General features: G+C 49.1%; 1 protein-coding gene across 1 annotated transcript; it reads left to right on the top strand.

The window, feature by feature from the left end:
• Positions 1 to 12,670: 12,670 nt before the first annotated feature.
• On the top strand, positions 12,671 to 14,089 carry LOC141025949 (uncharacterized). The gene is made up of 2 exons (XM_073501880.1): positions 12,671 to 12,989; positions 13,389 to 14,089. Exons 1-2 carry the CDS (start codon positions 12,671 to 12,673, stop codon positions 14,087 to 14,089), a joined length of 1,020 nt encoding a protein of 339 aa, XP_073357981.1.
• The last annotated feature ends 3,884 nt before the right edge of the window (positions 14,090 to 17,973 follow it).

Here is a 17,973-nt window from a genome sequence, read left to right as displayed (position 1 = left end):
GCCTCATATACCCGTGAAGTTTATACCACGCATACATAATTATGTACTTAGAATATCCTGGTCATCGGCGGAGACACAATACGGACAGCCCTACAAACACTCCCATAGCCTCCTTTTCTTTTCTAACTATTTTTTATCTTTTACCACAGGTGGCTCAAAGACTGGTCATCTCACGGACTCTTTCGGAGTTCGGGTTCGTACACTTGCCCAAAGGCTATTCCCGTTAAGGAGTCCTTACACCGAGGTAGGGCGGCGCAGACGTGCGACAGGAGGTCCAAATAATTTTTCGTAGACCGCACTCTCTATTTCGAGCCTGTAAAGTGCCTTCTCCCTCAGCCTTCGACCACCGGCATGTCAAATAGCCTGGTTCGCAGCGTTATTATCTGTAAAATGGCAATTGACATATCAATCAGGTTCTAGTGAGCATAATTCGTATTCAGTATTCGCCTTTTCTAAAGAACTGAATTTTGCTTCTTCGGTTGTTTCACACACGCACCTCGCCACAAATTGCCAGGGGCTCAATATAGGAACAAATGAATTGCCGGCAAGTCCGAACAGCTTCATAGCACACTTCGGCGTCACGAGTTTGTCCTTATATAAATCAGCTCCGAATCATGTCTTTGGTCAATAGTTGGGTTGCCCGGCTCCTGTGCTTACTACCTTACGTTCCGCTCTATCGGCTAGGGTAGTAAAGGGAGAACTACTGCGATTGTGTCCTGGTTTATCCGGATGAGCACCTCAGTAGAGAAAGCCGAAAACTGACTGTCATGATGCGGCGAGAGCTGGTCAACCACTCGATGACTTATCAGAATCTTTCGCGATTCCTTCTGTATTACACGAAGGACCGTTCTTCTGGTCACCTATGTAACGCACCGTATTCGGATAAGCATACATACCAGGGGCTATATCGTAGACCCACCGTCAAACTCCTGTGGCTAAGTGAAAGTGTTAAAGCCCTATAGTCTGATTGCCTTGTTCGCCGCATTGACACCTCCTTCACGGACCAAGACGTTGGGTCAAGAGTGATCAAGTACTTTTCCGAACACACCCAGTATGCGAGGGGGCTGAAGCCGACGACTGGAAACTTTCAGATTATACAAAAATGGCCGCACAGGAGGAGCCAAAACTTTTAGGCATAGCCTTAAAATATCATAACGTTGTTTTTACAATTTCAATACATTTCACTCGAATATCATATCTTTCGAGCACTGACCCTCTATCAAGCAGGCTCCCTCTAAGACATCCTCAAAATAATGCTCTGGCGTGTGATGGTCCTTGCCCTTGGGTGGACTTTTCGCTGCAATATCGGTGGCCTTCATCTTCACCCAGTACGTCTTGACGCGGGCAAAGGCCATCCGTACACCTTTAATGCACGTTGACCGCTTAACGGCGTCGATACGTGGCACCACATCAACAATTCGCTGCACCAAACCGAAATAACTATTCGGAATTGGCTCAGTCAGCCACAGCCGGACCACCACGTCCTTCATGGTAGAACTGGATATCTTGTGGAGCTCGGCTCACTGGGCCATCTGTTCGTTCAGCAACAGCGGGCGCTTTGGCATGCCAAATTATGACCAGAAAAGCTTCTCCGTTGCATACCCTTCATGCGCTTGGTAAAATTGCGCCGCATCGGAGGCGCTCTTCGGCAAGTCCAAGAATGCGTCTGGAGAGCTCCACATTTGATTAAGTGGGGCATACTTCGGATCACCGAATTTAGTCTGTAATAAGAAAGGCTTACCGGCTCCTATCTCCCCAGCTTTCCGGATCTCCTCCCGAGCCACCCTAGACCCGGATCGTGCTTCTCTCGCCTCTTGTAAGGCCTTGTCGAGACTGGCCGCTTTGGCTTTGTTATCCCCCTCGAGGAATTCGCACCGGATAGTGGCTTCCTTTAGCTCGCGCGCCATAGTAGACATTCTCTCCTCGCACTGGCGCCGAGCAGCCTGCTCGGCTTTTAACTCATCAGCTGCCTTCTTGGCAGCCACATTACTCATCCGGGCTTGCTCCTTGGCTCGGGCAAGTTCAGCCCGAAGGGTCTCCACCGCGGCAGCACTATCTGCAGTTGCATATGTCTCAGTATATAATTCTAGCTTCATGCTCATGTTATTATACATACACACACTGACCGCCCCAACATACCTTCCGCCTCGTCGAGCCGCCTATTAATAAGCGTGATGTCGTCATCCACCACATCAAGTTTTGGCTTCAGACCTGCAACCTCTGTAGTGTGGACAGTCGGCATGGAAGCAACAGCCTGCGTTTCAATTCATTAGATTATTTCCTAGGCATATCTTTTCTGATCCTCTGATTGCCTCCCTTTGGACGCCAACCAGAGTCTCAGGGGCTACTATCTATACACAGGTGCATTTTGCGTGTAGAGCACAAAGCGAAAATACCTCGAAGCCTCTTAGCAGGCTCATGAAGGCTTCATTCAATCCGCTTTTCACGGACTGAATCCTCTCAACCACCGTACCCATCAAGGTACGATGTTCCTCTGAGACGGACGAATATCGCAACATGTCCATCAGTGTATCCAGCGCCTCCGGATTCCTGGAAGCAGTTGTGGGAGTACGGACTTCCTTTGAAAGGATATGTTTGCTCGACCCTAGAGTCGTCTCCGGCTGTAAACCGGATAGTCCGGGGCCTTTATTGTTGGTCCCCGTAAGGACCGCACAACCCGGACCCTGGGCGGCCGAAGTTTCACCTTGGGGCGTTGTCTTCATTATCCTCTGTTGATCGGGAGAGATCCTTCGGGACGACACCTTGAAGCCGTCCGCCCTATTGGGCGAGGAAGCTTGTGGAGGCGTCTCTCTTTACATCATCTCCGGAAGAAGATCCCCCGAGGAAGAGGATTGTTGAGGAAGACTGTGTGCCGGACTACAAAACATATATTCTAGATGTTACCCTTGTAACAGGAAAAGGAACGGGATATGTTTAAAACACCTTTGTTCACTTACGATTCGGCTAAAGGCTTGTCCTTACGCAGGAACTGTGCGACAACGTCGCCTTCCGAGCCCGAACCGCCTGACAGGGGCGTCTTACCTCGCTTAGGAGCCTTCACCTCCCAACCTTCGGAGGCGGCCCTTTTCTTACTATGGGGAGAATGGATGTCAGCTTCTCCTTCTCTTTTGTCTTCGCAAGAGAGAGCCTTAATCTCCTCGGACACAGTGTTTGGTGTACCTTCGGAATGGAGGTTACCTTTGGCCTTCCTACTCTCCTCATTGTCCTCTTTCACCGGCACCTAGTATGGTGCCGGGACCAGCATCCTTGTTAGCACAGGACTAGCCGAGTCTTCGGGAAGAGGGGCCAAACACCTAATTCGGTCCGCCTTCTTTATCCAGCCTTGGAAGAAGATGGTTTTCTTAGTATCTTATCACGGGATATTTAACTAAGCTGTGTTCAGGAGTCAAGTGCTTACCAAGGTATCCGGATGGTTGTAGTCGAGGCCGATGTCCTCGGTGGTGTCCGACCACTGTTTTCGTGTCCCAAAATATAACTTCCACATTCCTCTGTGCGTCGCGCTGAAGAAGTGCTGAAGGGTTCGTGGTCCTTCTCGATTAAACTCCCACATACGGAGGGGCCATCACTGGCACGGGATGACCCGGTAGACTAACATTACTTGAATCACATCGATGAGATCGGTGTCCTTCTCAAGGAGACTCCTGATGCGGTTCTGTAGAGTCTGCACTTCATCGACTGATCCCCAGTCCAACCCCTTATTGATCCATGATGCGAGCTGACTTTGAGGGCCAGATTGGAACGCATGTGTAGCTGTGCACTTGGTACCACGGGGTTCAGTGATGTAAAACCACTCCCGCTGCCATAAGTCGGAAGATTCTGTGAAGGATGCTTTTAGCCAAGAAGCGTTGATGAGTTTGCTCACTGTAGCACCACCACACTCCGCTTGTTTCCCATCAACTACCTTCGGCTTCACATTAAAGGTCTTGAGCCACAAGCCGAAGTGTGGGGGAATACGGAGGAAGGCCTCGCACGTGATAATGAACGCCGAGACATGAAGAAAGGAGTCCGGAGCAAGATCATGAAAATCTAGCCCGTAATAGAACATGAGCCCTCGAACAAAGGGGTGGAGAGCGAACCCTAGCCCTCGGAGGAAGTGGGAGATGAATAGGACCCTCTCGCTAGATCTGGGAGTAGGAATAACCTTCCCTTGAGCAGGAAGCCTGTGGGGGATTTCCGCGACCAGGTATCTTGCCGCCCGGAGCTTCGCAATATCCTCCTCTATGATAGAGGAAGCCACCCACTGACCTTGAGGGCTGGGTCCGGACATGACTGGGAAGCTCGAAGCAATTAAATTGAACCTTGGGTGCTGGAGCTCGAGGTTGGAGAGGTTGAGGAAAGGGTTGGCGTGAAGAAGCAAGACAGGTCTTAGTCCCTATATAAAGGCGATGAATATCGAGTGCCTCCTCCTAAGCCTTGAAACTTGCCTATTCCTAAGGAATCATGCCAATAGGATGGTTGTGATACCCACGCCCGTATTGATGAGGATCCCGCAATAAGGGGGCACGATCTCTGCTTTGACAAGATGTGCCAATGAAACCGCGTCTCGAAACATGGAGCGGCAGGCTAAAAAACGGTTCGAAATAATAACCGGGCAGGGACGTGATGTCACGCTACAAAAAGTTGTCAGCGGATTGGACTCGTGAAATATTATACTCTCTGCGGTTGTGTGTGGTACTTGTTTTGCAGAGCCGGACACATTCGTTGTGTTCAAAGAATGTGTTGGAGTATTCAGAGAAGGAACCCGTCTTGCAATGCCGAAGACAATCTGCGCGCCGGACACGTCGTCATTGAAAGCCTGGTTCGGGGGCTACTGAGGGAGTCCTGGACTAAGGGGTCCTCGGGCATCCGGATTATGGTACGTGGGCCGGACTGATGGGTTGTGAAGATACAAGACCGAAGACTCTCTCTCCCGTGTCCGGATGGGACTCGCCTTGGCATGGAAGGCAAGCTTGGCATCCAGATATGAAGATTCCTTTCTCTGTAACCGACTTTGTATAACCCTAGTCCCCTCCGGTGTCTATATAAACCGGAGGGCTTAGTCCGTAGAGACAGGAATAATCATAGTCATACAGGCTAGACTTTTAGGGTTTTAGCCATTACGATCTCGAGGTAGATCAACTCTTGTAATACTCATATTCATCAAGATCAATCAAGCAGGAAGTAGGGTATTACCTCCATAGAGAGGGCCCGAACCTGGGTAAACATTATGTCCCCCGTCTCCTGTTACCATCATCCTTGGATGCATAGCTCGGGACCCCCTACCCGAGATCCGCCGGTTTTGACACCGACAGCTGGCGATCGAGGAGACGATCCGGAGACATCGAGTCGGCAGAGCTGGATATGCGCGGGTGAAGGGTTTCGGAGAAATTTCCAAAATTTGACCCGTGGGTATATATATCCAGACCCTGTCGGTGTGACTGACTAGAACGACTCGGTGGCACCGAGATGCAGAATAGCAAACGGTTACTGCAACTCGGTGTGACCGAACTGTTCAAATCGGTTGCACCAAGATTGAAACCTAGATCAACTCAATGAACTCAGTATGACCGAAAGGAATGAATCGGTCAGACCGAAATACATTGAGAGGTTTTGTAAGTTTAAGTCTATGACGAATCGGTGGCTTTGAGGGCTCCTCACCCAGAGGGTTCAAATCTGACTTGATCAAACTTTGTGATGTAGCATGAATAGAGTTTGAGACGAGAAAATCATAGATAGCTAGAGGGTGTTCTTAGGCATTCTTATCCATCCTTCTGGCAAAAATAAAATACCAAACAATCAAAGCAACAAATGGATGTCCTCGAATGAGAAAAATATGCACTCAACATGCTCACACAATAAGATGGCAAATGAAATATGTGGCGAAGCATGCACAAACACTCTAGCATCTATCAAGCAATTTGTGATAACTAGGTCATCTATATATGAGTATATTGACTGAGGAGTCAAATGAGAACATTTGATCTTAGGTCATACTCATCGTTTAAGCACAAGTCGGGTTACCACTTTTACATAAAGCATTGTTGTGTTCACACCATTAGAGTTGCTTTAGCTCAATTCTTTAGAGTAAAGCTCCCCCTAGATGTGATATCCCCCCCCTAAGAGGGATGAACTAACCTTGGGTTTTGTCGATGATGACTTCATGTAGGTGTTGAAGATGTAGATGCTCAATGTTAATGTAGATCATTTGGAGCAATCCATGGATATCCATAGACATAGAGTGAAGTACACACAAGATGATGTCCATGAAAGCATTAGGTTACCTTGTCCCTTGACTTACCAACAAGAGGGTTTGTGACTCCTTGAACTAGTGCTAGTGTGAAAGTTGATTGCACACGTCCTTGCCAATATGAATATGAGTGAAGTATGTTGGCGGAGTCACCCTCAAGAACTCTCTAGTTCTTCTTCTTCGGGATCCACATCATCTTGATGGGAATCCTTGGAGTTGTAGTCGTACTTTATGAAGTAGAACTTGATGTAGTCTTGGGAACCCACTTGACCAAGGCCTTTGGTGCTTCTTAAAATGCGTCAATCTCCTCTTGAAGCTTGTCCTTGCCTTTTAGCTTGTGGTCTTGTGGTGGAAGATCGTCTTGAGCTTGTGTCCCCTTGAAGGAAGTAGGATCATACTTCTCTTGTTGAGGAACAAACTTCGCCTTGGGGTATTGATCTTCTTCCCACTCAACTCCATTGGCATTGAACTTGCGTTCAAAACAAACACCTTGATTCTTTCGGTGCCTTCCTTGCTTGCGTACAATTTCCTCAAATTTCTTACTTCCGACAAGGCTCTTATAAACACATTTCTCTATAATTCCCTTCAATAAGCTATTTTCTTGCTCAAGTGTAACTTGGCTAAGAGAATCATTAGTAGAATCAAGAGAACTACTAGAAGCAACAACATTGGATTTAACATGGTTATTGTTACTACTAGAAGAATCTTTCTTACTCTTGTTGCTAGATTTAACTTGTGGCATGTAAGTAGACAAGAGTAAACGCTTGGCAATGTAAGAAGAACTTTTCTTACGAAGATCATCATTGATTGCTTTTAAGAACCCATGCTCTTGCTCTAGATTGAGCTTTTCAAAGCGTAGCTTCTCATGAGTCTTTAAAAGCTCTCGATGATCTTCCAAGGTAGTTTCATGAGCTAACTTAAGAGTGTTTAGTTCTTTAGTTAGACGCTCAATCTCCTTCTTATCATCGTCATTCGTTTTATCTTGATTAGCATGATTAATAGCAAGTTCATCATAGTTTTCATCACTAGAGTTGTCAATAAGTAAATCATCATCTCCTAGCAAATCATCTTCATCACTATTGAAATCAACATACTTGGGGTGTGATACCTTTGGACCTTTAGCCATGAAGCATCTTCCAATTCCTTCATTGGGTGAATCAAATATGTCGTAGGAGTTGGATGACACAAGTGCTAGACCGGCAACACCTTCATCTTGAGTATTTTCGGAGTCGGAGTGATAACTTCTCTCGGAGTGGTTGTCGGAGTCGAAACCAGATACCCATTTACCAACATGAGCTTGATGTCTTCGTTTTGTGTAGCTCCTTGATGACTTGTCCTTCCTTTCCGAATCCTTGCTTCTGCGAGAGGTTCTTCGTTCATAACGATCATCTCTACTCCTTCTCTCTCTTGGAGGTGATTCTTCTCTTCTACTTCTCCTTTTAGGTGAGTCTTCTCTTCTTTTGTAGGATGTCGTACACTCACTTGAGTAGTGTCCGGGTCTTCCACAATTGTAGCAATTGCGATCACGACTAGAAGGTCTATTGTCATTGTAGGACCTTGACTTGGAACTTCTTTCTTTGCTTCTACTCTTGTAGAACTTGTTGAAGTTCTTCACCATTAAGCTCAATTCCTCATTGAAGACTTGTTTCTCACTTGATGATGTAGGAGCATCACATGAAGCTTTGTAAGCGCCACTAGAGTTGTTGTGAATTTGTCCTTGAGTGACATCTCATGAGCAACAATTCTACCAATGGGTTTGGATGGCGACTCCCACCCCCCTCCCACCCACGGCGACTCCCATGGCGACTCCGGCCTTCTGCCCTAGTTTCCACCCCTGGCGACTCCAATGGACGGCCTCCTCCATTGGGACTTCTCCCCCAGCCTTAAGGTCGAGGACCACTGCGTGCACGTTTTGGATCTATGGTCCATTTCGTCCCCAACCCCAACTCCAAGGAGTTCTTCCTTGAAGTTTCTTTCTCCCCGGCCTCTTTTCCCCTCTCGGAAGATTCAGTGGGTTTGGCCTTACAATCTTGTATTGGAGGGCTCAGTGAAGGTTTCAATCTGCTCCGTTTGGGAGATCGTCGTTTTCGGTTCTCGGTGGCATCTAATCGTGTGGGTCATTTTATTTTTGTCCTAAGTGATCGCATCTGGACGGACTTCATATGCCATTTTCACCTCCATCGAGATGTTAAATCTCTCCCTCGGGTTGTTGGTTGGCATGCGAACACTGAGCTCAAAGGATTGGCCTCCTCACCTAGTCCGGCTATTAAATCCAAATGGCTTCTTACTAAGTCCAGAGATGATATTGAACCAGCCTCGATCTCGGTTTTTCAAAATTTGGGGTTGATCCCGGCGCCGATGGTGAGACATTCCGGCGGCTGTACCTTACCGAAGATTTCTTTTGGAAGTTTTTCTGGTCCGGATTCTTAGGAGGATCAATATCCTTTTCGTATTCGGACCTTCAATGTACCAATTTTTTCCGGATCTCATGTCACGTTGCCGTCTTTTCACCGACATCGGTTTTCCCAAGGTTTATGGGATGCTATTTCTGATGATAAGCTTCTGTCTATTCTGGATGGTTGGCAAGCTGGATATGATAATGAAAGTGTTAAGTTGATGGTGGATCTCTCTAATATCCCAACGAAGGAATATATATATAAACGGCTTAAACATTGCTCTCTCTGTGATAGGTTTGGTCATCTGCCTTCAAACTGTACTGGTTTTTTTGTCAAAGATGTGGGGATGTCTCTGGGAATTGTTATTGTGTGGCATCTTTGCCTCAGCAGGTAGTTGATCACAATATTCCGACCTCACCACGTCATGAGCCATGCATGTTGGGCCCTCCTCTACCTATTCTAACCTGTTTGGCTTGCTCAGCCACTGGACACCGGGCGCTCAAGTGCCCTAGGCTCCGTCGATGCCGTATTTTTCATCACCGGCTACGTAAACTGTATTGGACACAAATTAGACCGCATGCAACAAAATCTGATGAGATCCTACCCAGGAATATCCCGATATCTCCTACGGCAGGTAACTCTACAGTTGTTGGTATGACCCGTGCTAATCGGGATACGAGGGCGAGTATGATTTGGATTCAGAAACAGAGAATCCCACGCCCATCGGGCGTGGCTCCCTCCCATTTCTTGACGATACGACTCCCTCCTCCTCGGGAAGTCAATTCCACCTGCCATAGACACCAATCGGCTGCAGAGACGTCCTCCTCGAGCTCGCCACCCCCACCAAAAAACCCCATTTGCTCCTCGCCGCCAGCTGCTCCCACTCCGGTTCATTGTTCTCCGCCGCCGACTGCTGCTATGGCGAACTTCCAGGTGCGCCCCTTTGCCTTTGCTCTGGATGGATCGACGTTCGACAGAGGCCCTGCTCATCGCGTTCAACGCCTTGTCATGGTGGTGGATGATCCTCCGCTCAACCATGATAGGTACGCCATCGTTTCTGTCGATCCCCCCGTTCCTGACCATCAGAAGGAGTTCTAGCTTGCTGAAGTCTGCCGCATTATCACGGTTGATCTGGAGTATGATTTGCTTGATGATTTCATCTATCCGCTTGGCATTGGCTGTGTGGTGTTTGCGGATATGGAGAGCAGAGATGCTGCAATTAGGGAAGGGCCTCACGCTTTGACTGATGACTCTATTTTCTCTTTAGTTCCGCATGATGAGAGTATCAATATGCATATGCCTGCTTTTGAATATGAGGTCTGGATTATGTTTCTTGCGTTCCCTATGGATTATCAGACTGAACATTATATCCATAAGGCAGTCTCTAACTTTGGTAAACTGCTAGTCTGGCCGCGTCCGGGTCAAAACAAAGCCCGCGTTCTGGTTAAGTGTCACATTAAGGATGTTGCTGAAGTCCCGCATAGTCTTTTGGTCACTAGAGTTGGCTTGCTGCCAGGTCTTGGTCGCTCTTGGTCAGTTCCAGTGTATGTGCTCAATGGCAAAAACACCATCCCAGGTCTGGTTGGCACTAAGGAAGCTCCTCCTCTCCTTAATGCATCACCGCATCCGTATGAGCTCCCATACTATACTCTCATGCAGCAGGCCAGAATTGATGATATGGTTGCGTAGGATGCTCTGAATGAAGCTGCCTGGAATGCGCCTGTGCCTGCTCAGGAACATGTTCAGGAGAATGGGTGGCGTATGTGGCCACTGATCCTCCCACCGTACTTTGGTTTCAGCTTCAGAACCTTTTCTCAGTATGATGGGTCGTCTTTGATGGATGGAGTGGACCCTGAGCATAACATTTTGGATAACTTGTCTGATGTTTGGTCTTCTAAAGAGGAGATTGAGGCTGTCGAAGCTTTAGCTGACAGTTTTGTTCTTGGGAATCCAGTTACATGTATGGCCTTTGTTAGAGCTGGTGGAGAGTTGGTTAATTTTACTGTTGCACTTGATCATGAACTGCTGCTTTGGATGGGAGGAATGCTCAAACGCATGTACACACCTGCCCTTACCAATGTGCAGTTGGAAAATGCCATGTTCCCTCTTATCCCTTCAGGATCATTCAGAGTCAACTGAACTCTGTCGTTGCTGCGTGGATGCTTCGTGTTGCGCCAGAACCAGTTTGTATGTCTGTGATCTTCTGTTCTAACTTTCAGTTGGGAGCCAGCATAATTCCCCATAACCTGCTGCATGAGGACTCTCTTGTCATGGTTGATACTGCCAATGTGGAATGGAACTTGGTTGATCGATCCCCTGGGCTCAAGGCTATTACCGCGAATTTTGCTTCTGAAACTGCAGGCTCTCAGTCAGTTCCTGTTGCTATGCCTGACCAAGGGAATGCCCTTCAGATGCTTGCTTCTTCGGCTCTGTTTTAGGCTACTACCTCTCGTAATGCTAAGGTGCCACTTGACACTACTGCAGTTAGAAGGAGTACCAGATCAAACAAGTATGATGTCTTCAAGGTCAACCATGTTTCTGACACCAAGCAAACCAGATCAAGGGTGAAAGCTCGTGTGGTGCCGTCTGTTAGTGCTATTTCCATGGCTGGTGCTCCTGCACAGGTTGTTGCTGGTTCTCACCCGCCTCCTATTTCCATCGAGGAAATTCAACAGATGGGCAGCCGCTGCGGGATTGCTCCTGACGATGTGTCTGCAGAGAAGCTGCTGGATGGCCAGCAGACGACCTCTGACAGTGAAATCTGATCCTTCCTTCGACATGAATAAATCTTGGAATGTGTTATCATGGAATATCAGAGGCATAAACTCTAATAGTAAACTTTTGGCTCTTAGGAATGCTATTGATACTAGCGGTTGTTCGGTGCTATGTATCCAGGAAACTAAGCTTGAATCTTTTGATTTAGCTTTTATTAAAACCTTCTGCCCCGAGCGCTATGATAAATTTGTGTTTGCGCCCTCGTTGGGTGCCTCGGGTGGTATTATCACTATTTGGAATAGTTCTGTGTTTGTGGGAACGCCGTGGCACATTGATTCTTTTGCGGTGGGTGTTTCTTTTGTTGCCACGCAATCCAGTGAGTCCTGGAATCTAGTTAATGTTTATGGTCCCTGTTCTGGTCAGAGATGGGTGGACTTTACTTTTCTTGGTTATTTGATCTTAATATACCTGATGATGAAAACCGGTTGATCTTGGGAGACGCTAATTTCATTCGTTCCACGGCAAATAGAAATAAACCAGGAGGAGACGCTGCGGATATGCTCTTGTTTAATGAAATCATACGAGCACAATCTTTGATGGAACTCCCTGTCAAGGGCAGATCGTTCACTTGGAGCAATATGCAGGATGATCCTCTGCTCGAGCAACTCGACTGGTTTTTGTCATCATCTAATTGGACCACATCTTTCCCGAACACGATGGTCTTACCGTTGGGCAAACCTGTTTCTGATCATATCCCGTGTGTGGTGACCATTGAATCTAAAATCCCCAAGTCCAAATTGTTTCTCTTTGAGAACTTCTGGGTCAATCATGCGGGCTTCTTAGATGTGGTCACTAGCTCCTGGTCCAAGTCATGCATGCTCCTAATTCTGCTGTGCTTATCTGCAAAAAGCTCAAAACTTTGCGATATGATCTCAAGCATTGGAGCCGGGGTATCTCAAATATGAAAATCATGATTCAAAACAGTAATGAGGCTCTCGCTCAGCTAGATGACCTTGAGGACAAGAGAACACTCTACGTCCAAGAAATGAACTTCAGGTGCATTTTAAAACTGCATCTGAACATGTTGCTCAAATATCAGATTGAATACTGGAGAAAGATATGCACTGTCAGATACTGCAGGTTTGCTGATGAAAACACCAAACTCTTTCAATCACTTGCGACGGAGAGGTTTAGACATAATTATATTGCCAATATACGGGATGGAGACGTGGTGGTGAGTGATCACGTTGGCAAAGAGGGGGTGTTGTACAAAACCTACAAGGAGCGCTTGGGTTCATCGAAGCCTACCAGCATGCGTTTTGATCTCTCTCGAATCATCCGACGGATTGATGGCTTGGATGAATTATTGGCCCCCTTCTCGAATGAGGAGATCGATGCTGTGGTTAAGGAAATGCCGACTGATAGGGCTCCTGGCCCTGATGGATTTAATGGTTGCTTTCTTAAGAGTTGTTGGCAGATAATCAAAGAGGATTTTTACAGAATGTGCCAGGATTTCCATGGTGGCAAGCTTGATATAACTAGTATTAGCGAAGGGTACATTACCTTGATCCCGAAGATCTCATCTCCAGAGACTGCCAATGATTACAGACCTATAACTCTGCTTAACTGCTGTATGAAAATTGCCATGAAAATTTTGGCTAATCGTCTGTAGAAAGTCATTTTGAAAATCATACGCCAGAATCAGTATGGCTTCATTAAAGGTAGAACTATCCAAGATTGTCTAGCATGGACATTCGAATATATTCATCAATGACAGACATCATAGTGTGAGATTGTGCTCCTTAAGCTTGATTTTGCCAAAGCTTTTGACACAATCGAGCATGCCCCCATGCTAGAGATCATGCGACACATGGGCTTTGATGACAAATGGCTGGGCTGGATGGAAACAATTTTTGGCTCTGGTGTTTCTTCTGTTCTCCTTAATGGAGTTCCTGGCAGGAAGTTTTAGTGCAAATGTGGGGTACGGCAAGCCGATCCTTTATCACCATTGATTTTTGTCCTCACTCCAGATCTCCTTCAAGCCGCGATCAATGATGCTTTTGCTCGGCACCTGATTGACCTGCCCCTTCCATGCAATCATAGTGGCGACTTCCTAGTGGTGCAGTACGCGGACGACACCATTCTGGTGATGCCAGCATGCCCCGATCAATCTGCTTGTATGGAAACCATCCTGGAGGATTATGCTGCCTCGGTAGGTTTGAAAATAAATTTTCACAAGTCCACCCTGATTCCCATCAACATCGACCGGCAGTGTGCTATTGAGTTGGCGCGGGTTTTCGGCTGCTCTGTTGGCTCGCTCCCATTCACTTACCTTGGCCTCCCCATGGGCACGACGAGGCCAACCTTGCTGGAACTCATGCCATTGGTGCATGGAGTGGAAAGGAAGATGTCTACGGCACTGTCTCTGATGTCGTCCGGGGCCAAGCTCACTTTGGTCAATTCAACTGTAACGTTGATGCTGATCTATGCCATGTGCACGATCAAACTGCACCCTAAGGTGATTGAGCACCTTAACAAACTGCGCAGATATTGTCTTAGGGCTAAAAACTCTGAAGATGGGGTCAAGAACAATTCTCTGGCGGCCTGGGAGTTGGTGTGTAGAACAAAACGTAAAGGTGGACTTGGGGTTATTGACATCAAAACCCAGAACGTAGCCCTCCTTCTAAAACACCTTTTCAAGTTCTATAACCGTGAAGAGGTCCCTGGGTGACCTTGATCTGGGATGCCTACTACACGAACAAAATTCCGCATGCAACAGACCCAGTTGGCTCTTTTTGGTGGTGTGATGTAATGCAACTCAGCGATGTGTTCCGTGGGATCACTAGAGTCACTCTTGGGAACGGTTCTTCTTCCCTGTTCTGGAAAGACGCCTGGTTTGATAGTGACCGAGATGCCACCCTCATGGAGCTCTTCCCTAGGGCCTTCTCTTTGTGCGTAGATGAGGATGAATCTGTTGTTAATGTTATTACAGCTACGGATCCGAGCATGCTCTTCCACCTGCCTCTATCGACTCAGGCTAGAGAGGAAGCCAGGGAGATCCAACAAGGCTCGATGCATGTGATTCTGGAGAGGGACTGCAATGACACTTGGGAGTGCACCCTTGGTGGGAAATTCTCCTCCAAGAAATTCTATGACCACTGCTTCAGAGAGACGGTTGCTGACGATGCTTTCGTCTGGCTTTGGAAGGCCAAAATCCCGATCAAATTCAAAATGTTTGGGTGGCTGCTGCTGGTGGACCGCTTAAACACGAGAAACATGCTGAGATGTAGGCACTACGTCGTTGCGGGCAATAATTACACTTGCATGTTGTGCCAAAACCCTCCTGAGGAAACTGTCGAACACCTATTTTTTGCATGCCCGTTCAGCCAACGTTGTTGGGATAAAGTTGGCATGCAATGGCCGGCGTTGGGCAATAGAATCTCTTTGTTACAAGGTGGCAAGGAGAATTGGCAGCAACCTTTGTTTATGGACATTTTTGTGATGGCTGCGTGGAGTTTTTGAAGGAGAGAAACAATGAATATTTCAGAGGGATCCCACACTCTTTTGGTTCATGGTTGGCTAGGTTCAAAAATATTTTGGGCCTTATAGTACACAATTGTAGAGAGGAACTTTGTCCTTTCTTAGCTACTTACATACAAGGCTTGTAAATCTTGTTGTTTAGATTCTTGAGGCCATGGCCGGGGGGCCACAAAAAACCCACTTGTAACATTGATGTATCTGTTTCCCTGTGAGTAATACAAAAGTTAGTGGGAGCCTCTCCTACTATCATTTACAATAAAAAACAATTCTACCAATGACTTCCGTTGGCTTGAGATCTTTGTAATTGGGCATCATTTGGATCAATGTGCACACGGTGTCATCTTTTCCATCCAAGGCTCTTAGGATCTTCTTGATGGTGAATATGTCGGTCATCTCTTCACTTCCCAAGCCGGCAATCTCATTTGTGATGAGAGCAAGCCTAGAGTACATTTCAGCGACACCTTCACCATCCTTCATTTTGAACTTGTCAAGTTGACTTTGAAGCACATCCAATTTGGATTCCTTGACGGAGTCGGTACTGTCGGATCTGGGGTTCCGGCAAAACCCTTAAGGTTCGAACTCTGGGGTGCGCGCGAAGTTCTTTCCCTCTTACCGATCCACGCCCTAGCTCGCTAAGATCTCGCGGACGAACTCGATGAACTAGCAACACAGAATGACACGAGATTTATACTGGTTTGGTCCACCGTTGTGGTGTAATACCCTACTCCAGTGTGTGATGGTGGATTACCTCCTGGGCTGATGATGAACAGTACCAGGGGAAGAACAGCCTCCTGAGGTTGGGGTGTTCTTGTGCTTGTCGAACTTGTGGGGGTGAGGACTCGATCAGATCTCTCCCCCCCACTGTGGTGGCTAGTTCTACTTATATAGTCCCTGGTCCTCTCCCCAATATTGAGCGGGAAGGGAGCCAACAACGATGGGCTAATTTAAAAGGGTACAGCTAGTACAAGCTATCCTGACAAAAGTGGTCTTCGCCTGCGAAAGGCTCTGGTAGTGACGCCGTCTTGGGCTCCATGGTGACCTCCGTCCTGCTGGCCGGCTGGTCTTGGTCTCGTTGCACTGATATGGAAACCTTTGCCTGATGCCTCGGTACTCCGCGCCTGCGCTTGCTTCCTTAGCACCAAAGAGGAAACAAGGATGCTGCGCGCGCTGGCGCCTGCCTGGCACCCGCCTGGTGCCGATCGTCATGGCTCACGTCACGAGAGCCTCGCGAGGTTTTCCCCACCTTGATATCTCCGCTCCTCGCGAGGCAGCCTGGAGAGGCCGCTCCTGAGGAGGTCTTGCGTCGTCCGCCTCGCGAGGCTTGGCCCCTCGCGAGGGTCTTGGACGCCTGGTTGATGAAGATGGGCCATACAAGCCCGCTAGCATAGCCACGCCGTGGGCCACAGGCAGGCAAGTCCGGGGACCCCCGTTCCCAGAACACCGACAGTAGCCCCCGGGCCCAAGGTGCGCTCGGGCTTGGCTTCGAGGCGAAGCCAAAGGTCAAGTACGGAGCGCCGCGGGCCCCAAAAGCCTGCGGCCTTGGTTGACGCATGGCGGTTGATTGGACGTGGGCATCTTCGCTTCCCCACGATGCCTTTGAATCCGCCTGGCTATGCGGCCCCCGCATCCTACACAGTTATTCTTCCTTCGCCCACGCCTGGCTCCCCAATCTCTCTGCTTCCTCGAGACTCTGCTCCTCCCTTCCAACCTGACCTGCGCTCCGCCTGCTTCATCGCCATGGCGCCAAAACAGGCTGACATTGGGAAGAAACCTCTGTCTTTGCCAAGTGCGCCTCCGTCCTTCGAGCCTGCGCTCAGCCGTCCCCGGGTGCTCAACGACGAGGCCATGGACAAGGTGCGCCCCATGCTTGCTTCCAGTTTCAATGAGTGGGGAGAGACGGTGGCTTGGCCCGCGTCTCGTTTCCGCATTGCTCGGGCAGCCACTGAGGTCCCAATCTTCATAGATGCCCTTTGGGCTGGCCTGATTCCCCCCTTCTCCGCCTTCTTCAACGCGGTGCTCGAGCATTATCAGATCCACATGTTGCATCTCGACCCTCAATCCGTGACTCTTCTCGCCGTCTTCGCCTTTGTGTGCGAAGCCATGGTTGGCATCGCCCCTCCTGTGGCCCTCCTTCGCCATTTCTTCTCATTGCATCTGACTGACCCTCGGCAGAGCTCAGGGTGTGTGAGCTTCCAAGCCGTGGCCGCGACAGCGGGCGCGGGGATCGACTTTGAGCTTCCTCCATCCACGAGCGAGTTTCGAACCCGATGGGTGTTTGTTGACGCCGGTGTGCTCAGCCCTCTGCTCCGTGCTCCACCAGGGCCCACTGTTCCCAACTCCAGTTGGGGCCACCAGATGCTAGCGAGCCCCTGTCTCACCCCCATCTGGCTCAGGCTGAGGAGGTTGAAGGACCGCAGCGTGACAGCGCCTATGGTGGTGAAGGAGTTCGTCAAGCGCCGAGTCGCTCTGCTTCAGCGCCATTCCCGCCCGATGTGGGCCTTGCTCAGCAGTCAGGACCATATGAGGTTTCTGGAGGAGGGGCTTCCTCTTACGATGCGGCAAACGGTGCTGACGGTCCTGACGGGTGTCCCTTTGCCGGACGACATGCCCAGGAAGAGCTGTCTGCTGTACCGCTGTGAGAACAAAGCCGAATTTGCCGCGAGCATGCCCTCCTTTGATGAGTGGGGGCTGCGCCCGATCGGCCTGGTGGGGCCCCGCGAGAACCCTGTCGACGTGGTCCCCTTCCTCGCCGCCGGTGCCGAGCTCGCCCCAAGTGAGGGTGCAGGAGGGCGAGCTCCGACGGAGACCTGTGGCCCAAGCGCTGAGGAGCACATGCCGCGTGGTGATCCTGGGGCGCCGTCCTCAGGAGCTCGCGATCCCTCACCTGGGGCATTGGTTACTGAGGCGACGCAGCATGCGGTTCCCGAGGTCAAAGCCCCGGAAGCCTCGGAAGGTCGTGGCGAGACGGCGCCCGACTGTTCACCGCAGCCGGGCACCCCTGAAGTTGTCCCTCCAAGCTCTCCTTCGGCCCCGCCTCGCGCTGGCCGCCACGTCCAGCGCTTCGGTCGGCTTTGC

This window comes from Aegilops tauschii, chromosome 6 (assembly GCF_002575655.3).
Source record: "Aegilops tauschii subsp. strangulata cultivar AL8/78 chromosome 6, Aet v6.0, whole genome shotgun sequence".
Classification (NCBI taxonomy): domain Eukaryota; kingdom Viridiplantae; phylum Streptophyta; class Magnoliopsida; order Poales; family Poaceae; genus Aegilops; species Aegilops tauschii.
The sequence above is the reverse complement of the archived record's forward strand: the minus strand, read 5'-3'. Positions and strand labels throughout refer to the sequence as shown.